At 45.8% G+C, this 13,421-nt stretch overlaps 1 protein-coding gene across 5 annotated transcripts in view; it reads left to right on the top strand.

Moving 5' to 3' along the window:
* MEF2C (myocyte enhancer factor 2C) overlaps positions 1 to 3,959 on the top strand; it is an 88,838-nt gene extending 84,879 nt beyond the window's left edge. For all 5 annotated transcript variants that reach the window (XM_078854824.1, XM_078854822.1, XM_078854821.1 and 2 more), the window contains one exon: positions 1,127 to 3,959. In XM_078854824.1, the coding sequence (XP_078710950.1) occupies positions 1,127 to 1,550 (424 nt within the window). In that variant the 3' untranslated portion in view covers positions 1,551 to 3,959. The remainder of the gene's footprint in view (positions 1 to 1,126) is intronic.
* The last annotated feature ends 9,462 nt before the right edge of the window (positions 3,960 to 13,421 follow it).

Below are 13,421 nucleotides of genomic sequence, written 5' to 3'. Positions count from 1 at the left end.
ACTTTTTTTTTGTTTTCATAATTTAGCTAAAATCCAGTTTTTGGAGTTAAAAGTTTCAGTTTGACATGCGAGCCTGCCCCTTGGAAGGGCGTAGGTGATGTGTGTCCCGAGCATGAAAAATTAACCCGTAAAAACTAAGTTTTTCACTATAAATCCTTTATATGCGTGGCGGATAGAGTCCTCTCGTCCTCTGGCTTGAGATGGCTGCTACCTATGGGTCAGATGATTGTTTGCCAGCATTAAGCAATTGGTAATTAAATATTTTAAAAAAATTCCCCTAAACAGTGTAAAATTTTGGAAAAAAATTTTCACGAAAATTAATTGTCACGCACAACGAGTCTGTGTGCAAAATGTCAGCTCGATTGGATCACGGGAAGTGGGTTAAAAAACGACCGAAAGATTTGCACGGTCGTAAGCAAGCAAGCAAGCACGCAAGCAAGCAAGCGAACTTAATATAAAGGATTTAATAAAAATGGTTCCACAGATGTTAATTCAGCCGTAGTTCTGCGACCTCATCTTGTGGGTTTTTTTTCTCTGACGCAGGGTGTGGTGCACTGTCACAACAACAATTCTGAATTTCAAGATTGTTGGCAACACTTTCTTCTTTCTGAGCGAAAATACGGATCTATATAATGAATAATGTTCGTAAACCTCATTACTCCGGCATCGATCACACGCAAGGTTCACGACTCCAGTTGAAATGCGCGGATCGCTATGGTCACACCCGTGATGATCGTTTTAAAGATGACGCGGCACAGATGACGACGATCATTATGATCACGACTACTACAGCGATGATTACACGGCATTGTATGTTGAACTTCTTTCGCACCATACGTAGCCAACCGTGCTAATCGGAGATGTGGGGGAAGGACTAAAAAACTAAACACCAAAAGCAGTCATAAAGAAATGAGATTTCAATCTACATGATGATTTAAAGGTGCATAGCTCCAGTGGCTTTCTAATATCGGAAAGAAGGGCATTCCAGACAGCCGCTAAAAGCACATCTGAAAGCGCGCGATGCGGTGTTCGTGGTGGCGACGATGATAATTATCCGTGACGATGCACCGACTAAAACAACGACACCGAAACTTAACGCGTCTTCCCCCCCCCACCACCGCCGCAGGATGAACCCGAGCAGCGGAGGGCTGACGGTGAACACCAACATGAGCGTGAGCGTCAAGTCGGAGCCCGTGTCGCCCCCCAAGGGCGGCGTCGTCTCGTCGGCCATGTTCCTGGTGGCGGGCGGCGCGCAGGGAGGCAGCGGCGGCGGTCCCGGCGACCCCACAGGCGCCACGTCGCGATCCCCGGGGCCCGGCGCCACCGGCGACAGCCTCAGCAGCTCGGGCAGCTCGTACGACGGGGGCAGCGACCGCGAGGATCTCCGCAACGTCGGCGGCGGGGGCGGCGGCGGCGGGGAGTTCATGGGCTCGCACCACGCGGGGCACCACGCGGGGCACCACGGCGTTGGCATGCTGCGCTCATCGCCGGACCCCGGAGATGCGCAGGCTGCCAAGCGCCTGCGCATAGACGGATGGCCACCGCGATAAGGAGCGGCGACGCGCGGGCGACGCGCGCCGATAGTCCGATGAAAGGAAACTAAATAATTATATATACGTACACACACACATATATATGAGGTTAAGGAGAGAACACACTTTACTAAATTCGTCGTAAAAAAAATTCTTTCGTTTTGAAAACTCGCCATTTCAACGCTTTTTTTCCTTCCTACACCTACCCCCCCCCAGGGTTTGTTGAGATGAAAATTACGCAGTACAAATTCGCCAGTATTTAGAGGTGTTCTGTGGTCTCCAGTTTTTTTGTTGTTGATGGAACACTTTAGTGCTTTGCAACGCTTGTACTGTTTAATTTTTGTTCATGACATGAACATCGAAATCCTTCAGCTCTCGGTGCTTTTTTTTCTGAAGCTTTTTGTGAGCACACACCCGCAAAACACGATCTTAAATTACAGCTAACCTCATCGACTCTTAATCATATCTCTCTTTTTGACCGATGTTTATAAACGATTGGCATTGTCGCTTTTTTTTATTTAAAAGAACACCTTCTTACACGCAAAACATTTTGCACGTCATATCTAGGCCGGACTGCGCGTCAGCAACACGTAGAACAAAACACTTCTTCTTGGTTCTTTCGTTAAAGTCATGTAGAATGGAAATAATAAATTAATAAAAATAAAACATAAAATAATTCTCACGACGTTTCGGCCACAACGCAAGCAGCCGTCCTGAGGTGGAGAGCAGGTCTGTCGAGGAGACAGAGTCTGTTATGTTTTCTTTTTATTATTTTATTATTTCCATTCTACGTGACGAAAGAACCAAGAAGATGAATCCCTGCAGTCACGAAAGCTTTATATCGAAACAAAACACTTTGCAAGTTTCAGAAAATAAAGCGGCTCGGCTGTCGAAACGTAATTCAACCGCCTCTCCCGATCCCAACACAAGTGAATTTTATTTTCCGTGGCAAGATTCTCTCGAAACTGCCTCCTCGCGATATTGTCAATCAGTACCGATTGCACTTTTCTCGCCACTCTGGGCGTGCGGTCATCCCTGGCCCTGCCGTGCCGACAGTTCGCCCCACTTCCCCTCCTTCCATAGCCCCCCTCCGGCACAGGTGCCCAGCGTCTGCCCACTCTCCTTACCCCGCGATATAACGTATCGTCCTCCCAATGATATCGTCCTCCCAATCACGGTGACGATCATGTTGTTGTTGATGATGATGATAATGATGACGGTGGTCACGCCTGTATCTCAATCATGTTTTAGCGTTTTATTTTTTTTGTCTGCGGTTGGTGTTTGGTGCAGTGCCGCGGAGGTTTCTGGGTGATCGTGACAATTTAAAAATGATACCTTTGCGACAGCTTCGGCCGAAGCTGTTGCCTGTAGCGACGTCTTGCTTATAGATACTAATAATCGGAGCGGCGTCGATAAAATAGATAATATTCTGGTATCTTCCACGATATCGTCTACGATAATGTAGTCCCAACGCGGTTGTTGTCCATTGCAGCTGTTAAGCGAAGCGGCTCCAGTAACACCTGCTGCTTACTGGTACACGCAATAGATTAGATTCAGTACAAAATAACCACAAGGATTTCTTCATTATATCCCCCCGTTTACAGTCATCCGTTAATCGCGCCGAAAGGGAAGGTGCGGTTGTTGTTATTTTGACTGTGTGGGTCTGTGCATTAATGGATGTTCAAATTGGGCAGGGTCCTGCTGTACTTGCAGAGTTGGGGTTGTTTTTGTTCGTTTCGCTTTCGTCCGGTGCCCGCAGCACTTAACGCTCCGTAAGCTCTCAGCCATAGCCAGCGCTGGCGGGGGGGAGGGGGGGGCCCCTCAACGCTCCGCGAGACGACACCGCTCGACTCCCCCGGCGCAGATCGGATTCACTAGGATCGCAACGAACAATGCGTCAGTTTTTACGAGTTTTAAGAAATATATATACGTGAAATAAGTAATACAACAGAATTAACAATGCACTACAAATACGCCGTTGTACAGTTTTAGCTAATGTATTTCCTAAAATAAACTGGGTTTTATTTTAATTTTTTGAAAAGAACTTATTATTGTATCGGTTGTTTATAGCGTCTGCCAAAGTGTCCATTTACATTTAGCAGTTGCCCGAAGCCAGGGTAGCTTCTCGTGCAGAGCCCCATCGGCTTGCGCGCACGACCCTGTGCCGAGAGCAGATTGGGCAAAAGCAGCATCGTGATACGTCCACACCATTCGCTCTTCCTCCGTTCTCTCTTTCCACGCTCTCTCCGCCCTCTCTCTCTCTCCCCCTCCTGTCTCCTCCTCCACTCCACTTTCCATCGTCGTCGATCTCTCTGGAACCCGAGGAAGGTTTCCCGTGTGAGTTGTGTGAGCTGCTTGTTGCTTTCTGGGAGCCTGACCCCTGTGTGACTGCTCTGACCTACGCTAGTCCCGTGCACATTCAGTGGGTGGTGGGGGGGGTGGTGGGGGGGGCGCCAAGAGGGGAGATGGGGAGGGGACACGCGCGGGGGCGTTCTTGCGCGTGGGAGTTGTTGGGTTGGCATGAATACAAGCGTGGCCAGGGTTAGCCATGCTGCTGCTATTAGGATGCTTTATTTCTTCTTGTTTAACGTCTAATCAAACATCCCTTATCCCAATCTCTTGCGTCCATCTAGGGGTTCTTTTTTGCCCTTCTCTTCTCCGACTTGCTCTCGTATTTCCCACGTTTGGGTTCATGTTTTTTCTCTTTATCCCTCCTCGTTCGCCCCACCAGACTGCAATGAGTTGACACTTATAATATATGAAAAAAAAATTGGTGGGGGGGTGGTTTCCGTCGTTGGAAAAATCTGGACAAAATGGTTATTTTTCTCAAGTGCTTGTGCCGTGCTCTGAATTGATCAAATATAACAGCTTTTGTCACGTTTATTCTCCTGGGCTCGTTTTGCCCCATATACATACATACGTACGGTAACGTCACAGCTTATATAATCAAACGTGCATATTATAAGTTACAATATATTGGCGGAAAATGCAGTTGGATGTGTAGAAGTTGTTCCACGCATGTAGATTTACAGTTTTTGGCAGCGGTTCATGCAGAAAAAGTTCACTTTTGATTTCTCTATTTTGGTTTTTCTTGTCCACCAATTTTGCCTGCATTACTTCGCGAGACGGCGAGCGTCGTGACATCACGTGGTGGGGCGGCAGTGCGACACTTTCATCTGAAATCCCGCGGAGTTTATTCGCAACAATGCGGTGAAAAACAACTGGTATTTTTTTTTTACGTGTTATCAACTGTACCAGCGGCTTTGTCATCTCGTGTACTAATACAATTTACTTTAAATCCACTTTCTCTTTTAGTTGCTTATACTTTGCTTGTTTGATTTAACAAAAAAAAACGACGCAAAAAAAAACAGATTTAATTTATTTAATGAATGGGTTTTTTCCCCTTTTCTTCTGTAGAATCTGCATGGGATGTTTGTAAGATAGGAGCTTGCATTGGATTGGACTGATGTATTAGTTAATATAGCTAATATATATTATTATATATTGTGTTGTATTAAGGTTCAGAATTTGGTTAACCTCTTTGAAATGTTTTTAATGGAAATTAAAAAAAAAACCTCAGTGAAAGATAAAGTGCATCTATTTTCGTAAATATCGATGGGAGACACAAAAAAAGTTGTATTCTAAAGTAAAATTATGTGTGTAGTCTGCTTTTAATGATTTTACTGAAGCCAAAGTGTTTCAAAAGTGTTTTAATTTGTATTTGTTGGCACAGTAATTTTACGTTATACTGTATTTTGAAGGTTTATCCTAAATAAGCCATGAAATCTCGTTTCCTTTTGTGATGGTTTTTTTTTGCTTTCTAAAGAAAAAAATCCTACAGAGCAGAGGTATACGTCTGTACAAAAACAAAAAAAAACAATATCTGCCTGTGTATAGCAACTTGAAATATTTGCTGTTTTTTGTGGGGTTTTTTTCCTTTCGTTTCTGCCGTATTGTTACTAAAAACACAACAAAAACAACAAAAAAAGGAAAAAAAATTATATATTTTGTGCGGTCACTATGAAGCTACTCTGTAAAACACCTTTGTACCGACTGTTGACGAGTCCTCTTAGCTCCAGTGTACAGTATATTGATGTTCAACTCGCTTATAAGACAGCACAAGACTGTCCTTTTCAATGTCTTTGTATAAAAAAAAAGTTTAAAAAAATAAAGAATACACATCATATTATAGTTAACATATGTCACGCGGTGAACTTTCGTGTCAAGTGAGTGTGACCCCCCCCCCCCCCCTCTTATTTTAATTCAATTTCATTCATTTCTGAAATTACCAGCGATGCCTGTTGCATCAATTTGCTCGTATTAAACGCATTAGCGCTTACCACCTGCTCTGGAGGCTGCTACTTATGCAGACACTCGGAGAATGCCCTTCCCATGTGGCACAAAGCTGTCTGGTTGGGAGGAGGGGAACACAAAATCCATTAACGTTTTCATCTTATTTTTCTTCTTCTGCGCTGAAAGCCTCATTATTGCGTGGATTAGTGCGTGGTGGTGGTGATGCTGCTGCTGCTTGCATGCCGCTGCTGCTGTTAGCGGCGGTTGCACGAACAAAAAAACTCAACACAAGCGTCGACAGCACTGAGCACGGAAGAAACTTTTAATTTATTGCACGATTGAATATGTTTTTTATCCAACTCGTACTATTGTGTCACATCCACCGTCCGTGTGTCTCGTTTCATGGCATCAACTAAAACTACTAAACTAAATACATTTTTATCTTACCAGTTAACGCCCACAGCTATATAGCTCTTTTTTTATTTCAGAAGCGACCTGGCCCCAAATGATAGCTCAATGAAGTGGCTTATCATCGCGTGGACATTTATAGCAGCCAAATACTCTAAACGCGTGTTGGTTCTAAATGTGGAGGGAAAAGAACAGAGGAGCCGGAGAAAAATCCACGCGACCACTGGGAGAGAGGCATTCAAACTCCAAATGTATAGGCATCAAGGTCGGAATCGAACTCACGAACTCCAGTATATCAGGAGAGGGAGTTAACATCTCACTTTTGGTCTCGCTCGACTTCCTTCAGACCTGCACCGATGACTTCTCCGTCGCCCTTCTCATTGCACCATTGTCTCTTCGCAACATGTCTCATCTTAGGCTTCTAAGGCAGGCGAGACTGAGCACCACGGTAGTGAAATGTCATCTTTCTCGCCTGGTGTGCAGGAGGTCGTGGGTTCGATCCCGACCCTGACGCTTGCTGCAAATTTTGAGTTTTCCGTGGCTGTCTCCTCGTGGTCGCGTAGATTTTTCTCCGGGTCCTCCGGTTTTTTGCTCCACATTTAGAATCAACATCACGCGTTTAGAGTATTTGGCTGTTATAAATTTCCACGTGATGATGAGCCACTTCGTTTAGCTATCATTTGTGATAACCAGGTCGCTTCTGTGATAGCGAAGTGGGCCATACTTGGTAAAATAAAAAGTTTAGTTTCCTCGGGAATTTTAGTAAACCCCCTCTAAGATATTCCCAACATCCATCTCAGCATCCTCATCTCTCGCCTTTCATGTGCACATTATTTTTATCAGTCAAAAATGCTGCCACTACGGCAAATTTCACAGCTGTCCACGTGCGATGGGGGACAACGCGGGGAATAGCATCACTTGCACAATTGAGGAGCGTCCGGTAACCCAAGAGTTTAACACAGAAGGCTTTCGCGACCAATATCCATAATAAAGTTTTTTTTTTGGGTTCGATCACGTAAATATCACGTGTCGTTATACCCGCCACCACCCGACATGGCAAATGAGTCGGGTTTGTCACGTAAACAAAAGGTACCAATTAGTTACTACTTCAGCGCACCGGTGTTGTTGGAGGATAACCCCGCGACATTAAGATTCGAGCACGACGTTTCGCTGATGATTACAACCAGCTTCATCAGGCGATAGCCAGACATGTGAAGAAATCCGCCTGTTTCGACCTTAAATGGGGGGAGTAAAGGTGATGTCATCGCTGTGGGCCTATAACCACAGTACTTCGCTAGCTTAATCACAACAGTTTACAATCCATGTTTCACGGTTTTATAGTAGCATCATAATGAAAATTTTAATCCCCTTTACCCACATTTCTTTTTTTAACATAATCTCACTTTCATAAGGGCTGGGATTTGTGTGTGAGGTGCCAGGGGGGCGGTAGTATGGCGGTTAGCACACTGCGCTACGCTTTTGATTCCCGCTCACAGTCAACACGATTATCTGAACCAGTGCTGGGCGCCTGGGCCTCCCCTAGGTAGACTCGGTCTCAAAGTAGTAGCTGGTGCGGTGTTTAAACATCACTGCTGGGGAGACAAAGGCGGCCGGCCGTGGTGCTGGCCGCCCCCCACCTCCTCGTGTGCTCTGCCGGCGTTCACAGGCGCGCGCTAACAGCACTTACTCTAAAGGTCTGTTAAAGCTGTACGGGAGATTTTCTCTTTCGGAGGTTGGGCAAAGTCTCCAAATCCACAACTTGGCTAGTGAGCTCTTTTTTTCTTATGGAAAAATGCGTGTTACTAGTAATGATGAATGATTCATTGTTTAATGCCTGAAGGGAAATAACATTGAATGCATCGGCTAATGGGCCGTCTTCCAGATCGGTGGTCAACGTGTCTCAAGGCAATATGGAAACAGTTGTGATTACATAACACTCACCAGCGTGGTCTAGCCCTGTATGAACAAGTGCCACTGGTGGTGATGTGGGCAGGAGTCTTGTCGGTGAAGTGTGGCCTTCAAAAGTGAAGTGTGGCCTTCATAATTAACCAATCGTGCAACTTTTTATCATTTAACAGCATTAATTACATTTCGATTTAAAGCTTTCGTTACTGCAGGGATTCATCTTCTTGGTTCTTTCGGTAAAGTCACGTAGAATGGAAATGATAAAATAATAAAAATAAACATAATTAAAACGTCGTGAGAATTATTTTATTATGTTGTATATTTATTATTGTATTATTTCCATTCTACGTGACTTTACCGAAAGAACCAAGAAGAGCATTAATTACACCCTATTTACAGATAAAATCGTGTTAATATCGGTACGTGTACCTATTATTATAATACTACTACATACATACGAGTCTTCTCCATAATCTCCACTTTCGAATAATACTGAATATCTACGAATGTGACACTAAATAAGCAATCTTACACTTTGACAGCATTGCTGGTGGCCATCTTGACCTCGTTGTGCCCGCGCCCGTTCATATAAACAGCGTTAACAACAATATAACTTCTCACAACTCGCCCGATTCACCAGATTACATCCACAAGCTGTGAATTCAATTAACAACTCAACTTTGTTTTTTTACAATGACGCATCGCTGCATGAAGCAAGCGAACGCGTGTCTGTCTCTCCGTTTTGCCGCACGTCGCCACGCACCATGAAATCACCAGCGAAACGTTGTACTCGAATGGGTTTACACACCTGCGTGCTCAAGTAACTAATTGGCACACGTTCTGTTTACGTGCCAAACCTTACTAATTGGCTGTGTTGGGTGGTGGCGGGTTTAACGACACATTTATATATTTACGCGATCTCACCCAAAACACACACCACCCCCTCCCCCTCTTGTGCACGTGCTCTCTACGTCACAAGGGATGACTCGGCTCTCATTGGCCACGCCCAGGGCCAATGACGCCTTGGGAGAGGTGAGCTGCGGTCGGAGCCCCCAGTGTCACTGCCGATGTCATTGCTGTTCACTCCCAATGAGCGACCCTTTACCAGGGAGGTTCAAATGGGGGCGGTGGAGGTGGCTTGGTTTTCGTGTGTTTTCAGACAAACTGCGCCACATATCTCATCCTCTCCACAACCCCAAGCAATACTGAAATATCACAATCATAATAATCATCAGTCACCAGAGGCAGATCTAGAAACTTCCCAAGAAGGGAGGGGAGTCATGATATTTAAAGATGTTTTTTTATGATAGGGCCCTCTATTAACAATAATAATAATAACATAATTTTACGTAGTATCTCTGTTTCTCCCTACATTCTTAGATCCGCTACTGTCAGCCATGATCTCTATCCACATACGGTTAAACCACGACTGTGCTCTGCGTAACCGGTTTAAGCACCGCTGGGCTCTGCTAACCGGTTAAGGCACCACTGGGCTCTGCTTAACCGTGGGCTCTGACCGCCGTGGTATTGCTGCGGCCATGAATTCGTGTTAAGAAGGGTTTGGATGTAGAGTTGTCACGGTGGAGTGGGGCTGGGTGCTTGTAAGCATGCTAAACTTCTTTCGCACCGTACGCAGCCAACCGTGCTAATCGGAGATGCGGCGGGGGATAGGGGGCGGTGGGGGGGGTAGAGACAAATCCCCCCCCCCCTGGCTGAGCCGGTTTGGCCGGCCTCTTTGTTGAACAATGCGGGGGGTGGAGTGGCGCTCGGGGTCTCTGTTTTTGGAACTTGCTATGTGCCTGTCACACTTTAGCGACCACGCAGCGAGAGACAGGGGATGAGGATGGGGGCGGGGGGTGCAATGCAGTCATTTGCCAAAGGAGTAACGATGTTTGCACGCATCGTAAATCCGCCAGCTGCTCGGACCACGTGGGAGAGGTTTTGGGGGGGGGGATTGGTGGCTCACGAAAAGATGGAACCGTCAACATATCTGCAAACAGGTCAATGTGATGACAACGGCAGGCAAGTAGAGCGAGCGAGAGAGGCGGGGTCGATATACTTTCAAATGGCAGGGAGATAGGAGGGGGGGGGGGCGAAGCAGTCCCGACATTTCAAGCCTTTTAAACAGGGCCCAAACATTACTACTAAAATACAATGTAACATTTGCTCTGAACAAATATCAATCGAGTCCCGATAATGGGGTCTCAAGGTTCAGGGAGGGGGGGAGGGGGCTGGGCAATGGCCCCCATTGTTGCCTCGTATCCGCCACTGGAGAACAACACTGGCACAGCCTAGGACGCGTGTGCTGTATGTTGAACTTCTTTCGCACCGTACGTAGCCAAGCCGTGCTAATCGGGAAGTGCGGAGTAAGAACAACAAACTGAACACACAAAAAGTGGTTCTAAAGAAATGCGTTTTCTACCTCCACTTTAAAAGCGCACAGCTCCGGTTGGCGTCCCGAATATCGGAAGGAAGAGCGTTCCAGACGGCCGCAGAAGCGCATCTGAGAGCGGCGCGCGATGCAATGGACCGTCTTTGTTCGACGCGTTAGAAGAATACCTGGGCCGACAATATCACCCAGCAGCCACCACGGGCACCCCACAAGGACATCCGGGGACAGCCAAGAGCAGCAGCAGCAATGAACGAGTCCCGGCCTGGGCATTTCCCAGGGGAATCCGTGGGGCATTTCCCACCGGGTCCTGGACATTCTGACAGACTACGAACCAAGTTCAGTTTTCTCACGGCTACGCACGCAGGCCGCCTCGTTGCGTGAGTTTCTTCTCTTTGCGTGAGTTTCTTTTCCTTGCGTGAGTTTCTTCTCTTTGCGTGAGTTTCTTCTCCTTGCGTGAGTTTCTTCTTCTCTTTGCGTGAGTTTCTTCTCCTTGCGTGAGTTTCTTCTCCTTGCGTGAGTTTCTTCTCCTTGCGTGAGTTTCTTCTCTTTGCGTGAGTTTCTTCTTCTCTTTGCGTGAGTTTCTTCTCTTTGCGTGAGTTTCTTCTTCTCTTTGCGTGAGTTTCTTCTCCTTGCGTGAGTTTCTTCTCTTTTCGTGAGTTTCTTCTCTTTGCGTGAGTTTCTTCTTCTCTTTGCGTGAGTTTCTTCTCCTTGCGTGAGTTTCTTCTCTTTGCGTGAGTTTCTTCTCTTTTCGTGAGTTTCTTCTCTTTGCGTGAGTTTCTTCTCCTTGCGTGAGTTTCTTCTCCTTGCGTGAGTTTCTTCTCTTTGCGTGAGTTTCTTCTCTTTGCGTGAGTTTCTTCTCTTTGCGTGAGTTTCTTCTCGTTGCGTGAGTTTCTTCTCTTTGCGTGAGTTTCTTCTCGTTGCGTGAGTTTCTTCTCTTTGCGTGAGTTTCTTCTCCTTGCGTGAGTTTCTTCTCCTTGCGTGAGTTTCTTCTCCTTGCGTGAGTTTCTTCTCGTTGCGTGAGTTTCTTCTCGTTGCGTGAGTTTCTTCTCTTTGCGTGAGTTTCTTCTCTTTGCGTGAGTTTCTTCTCGTTGCGTGAGTTTCTTCTCTTTGCGTGAGTTTCTTCTCCTTGCGTGAGTTTCTTCTCCTTGCGTGAGTTTCTTCTCCTTGCGTGAGTTTCTTCTCTTTGCGTGAGTTTCTTCTCGTTGCGTGAGTTTCTTCTCGTTGCGTGAGTTTCTTCTCTTTGCGTGAGTTTCTTCTCTTTGCGTGAGTTTCTTCTCTTTGCGTGAGTTTCTTCTCTTTGCGTGAGTTTCTTCTCTTTGCGTGAGTTTCTTCTCTTTGCGTGAGTTTCTTCTCTTTGCGTGAGTTTCTTCTCTTTGCGTGAGTTTCTTCTCGTTGCGTGAGTTTCTTCTCTTTGCGTGAGTTTCTTCTCTTTGCGTGAGTTTCTTCTCTTTGCGTGAGTTTTTTCTCCTTGCGTGAGTTTCTTCTCGTTGCGTGAGTTTCTTCTCTTTGCGTGAGTTTCTTCTCCTTGCGTGAGTTTCTTCTCGTTGCGTGAGTTTCTTCTCCTTGCGTGAGTTTCTTCTCCTTGCGTGAGTTTCTTCTCTTTGCGTGAGTTTCTTCTCTTTGCATGAGTTTCTTCTCCTTGCGTGAGTTTCTTCTCCTTGCGTGAGTTTCTTCTCCTTGCGTGAGTTTCTTCTCGTTGCGTGAGTTTCTTCTCGTTGCGTGAGTTTCTTCTCTTTGCGTGAGTTTCTTCTCCTTGCGTGAGTTTCTTCTCCTTGCGTGAGTTTCTTCTCTTTGCGTGAGTTTCTTCTCCTTGCGTGAGTTTCTTCTCTTTGCGTGAGTTTCTTCTCGTTGCGTGAGTTTCTTCTCTTTGCGTGAGTTTCTTCTCTTTGCGTGAGTTTCTTCTCTTTGCGTGAGTTTCTTCTCCTTGCGTGAGTTTCTTCTCCTTGCGTGAGTTTCTTCTCTTTGCGTGAGTTTCTTCTCCTTGCGTGAGTTTCTTCTCCTTGCGTGAGTTTCTTCTCCTTGCGTGAGTTTCTTCTCTTTGCGTGAGTTTCTTCTCTTTGCGTGAGTTTCTTCTCCTTGCGTGAGTTTCTTTTCCTTGCGTGAGTTTCTTCTCTTTGCGTGAGTTTCTTCTCCTTGCGTGAGTTTCTTCTTCTCTTTGCGTGAGTTTCTTCTCTTTGCGTGAGTTTCTTCTCTTTGCGTGAGTTTCTTCTCCTTGCGTGAGTTTCTTCTCCTTGCGTGAGTTTCTTCTCCTTGCGTGAGTTTCTTCTCTTTGCGTGAGTTTCTTCTCCTTGCGTGAGTTTCTTCTTCTCTTTGCGTGAGTTTCTTCTCTTTTCGTGAGTTTCTTCTCTTTGCGTGAGTTTCTTCTCTTTGCGTGAGTTTCTTCTCTTTGCGTGAGTTTCTTCTCCTTGCGTGAGTTTCTTCTCCTTGCGTGAGTTTCTTCTCTTTGCGTGAGTTTCTTCTTCTCTTTGCGTGAGTTTATTCTCTTTGCGTGAGTTTCTTCTCGTTGCGTTGGCGCTTGCCTGTCCCTAAGTCACGGCGCAAACTCCTCGAAAGGAAGTTAATTGTCTGCCCCAAGGTGATGCAATGAAGAGGGGAAAATAAATAAATAAAACCGCGGAAACATCGATATGCCTCACCGTGCGACGTGAAGTCCAAAAAATAGTTTTCCTATTTGACCGACTAAAGTCGGGAGAGACTCAACAACAGTCTTCAAGACGTTGTTGATGTTATTGTAAAGCAGGGGTCCTCAAACTTTTTAAACAGGGGGCCAGTTCACTGTCCCTCAGACCGTTGGAGGGCCGGACTATAGTTAAAAAAAAACTATGAACAAATTCCTATGCACACTGCATATATCTTATTTTGAAGTGAAGAAACAAAACGGGAACAAATAC

The sequence above is a fragment of the Lampetra fluviatilis genome, chromosome 3, assembly GCF_964198595.1.
Source record: "Lampetra fluviatilis chromosome 3, kcLamFluv1.1, whole genome shotgun sequence".
NCBI classification, from domain to species: domain Eukaryota; kingdom Metazoa; phylum Chordata; class Hyperoartia; order Petromyzontiformes; family Petromyzontidae; genus Lampetra; species Lampetra fluviatilis.
The sequence above is the reverse complement of the archived record's forward strand: the minus strand, read 5'-3'. Positions and strand labels throughout refer to the sequence as shown.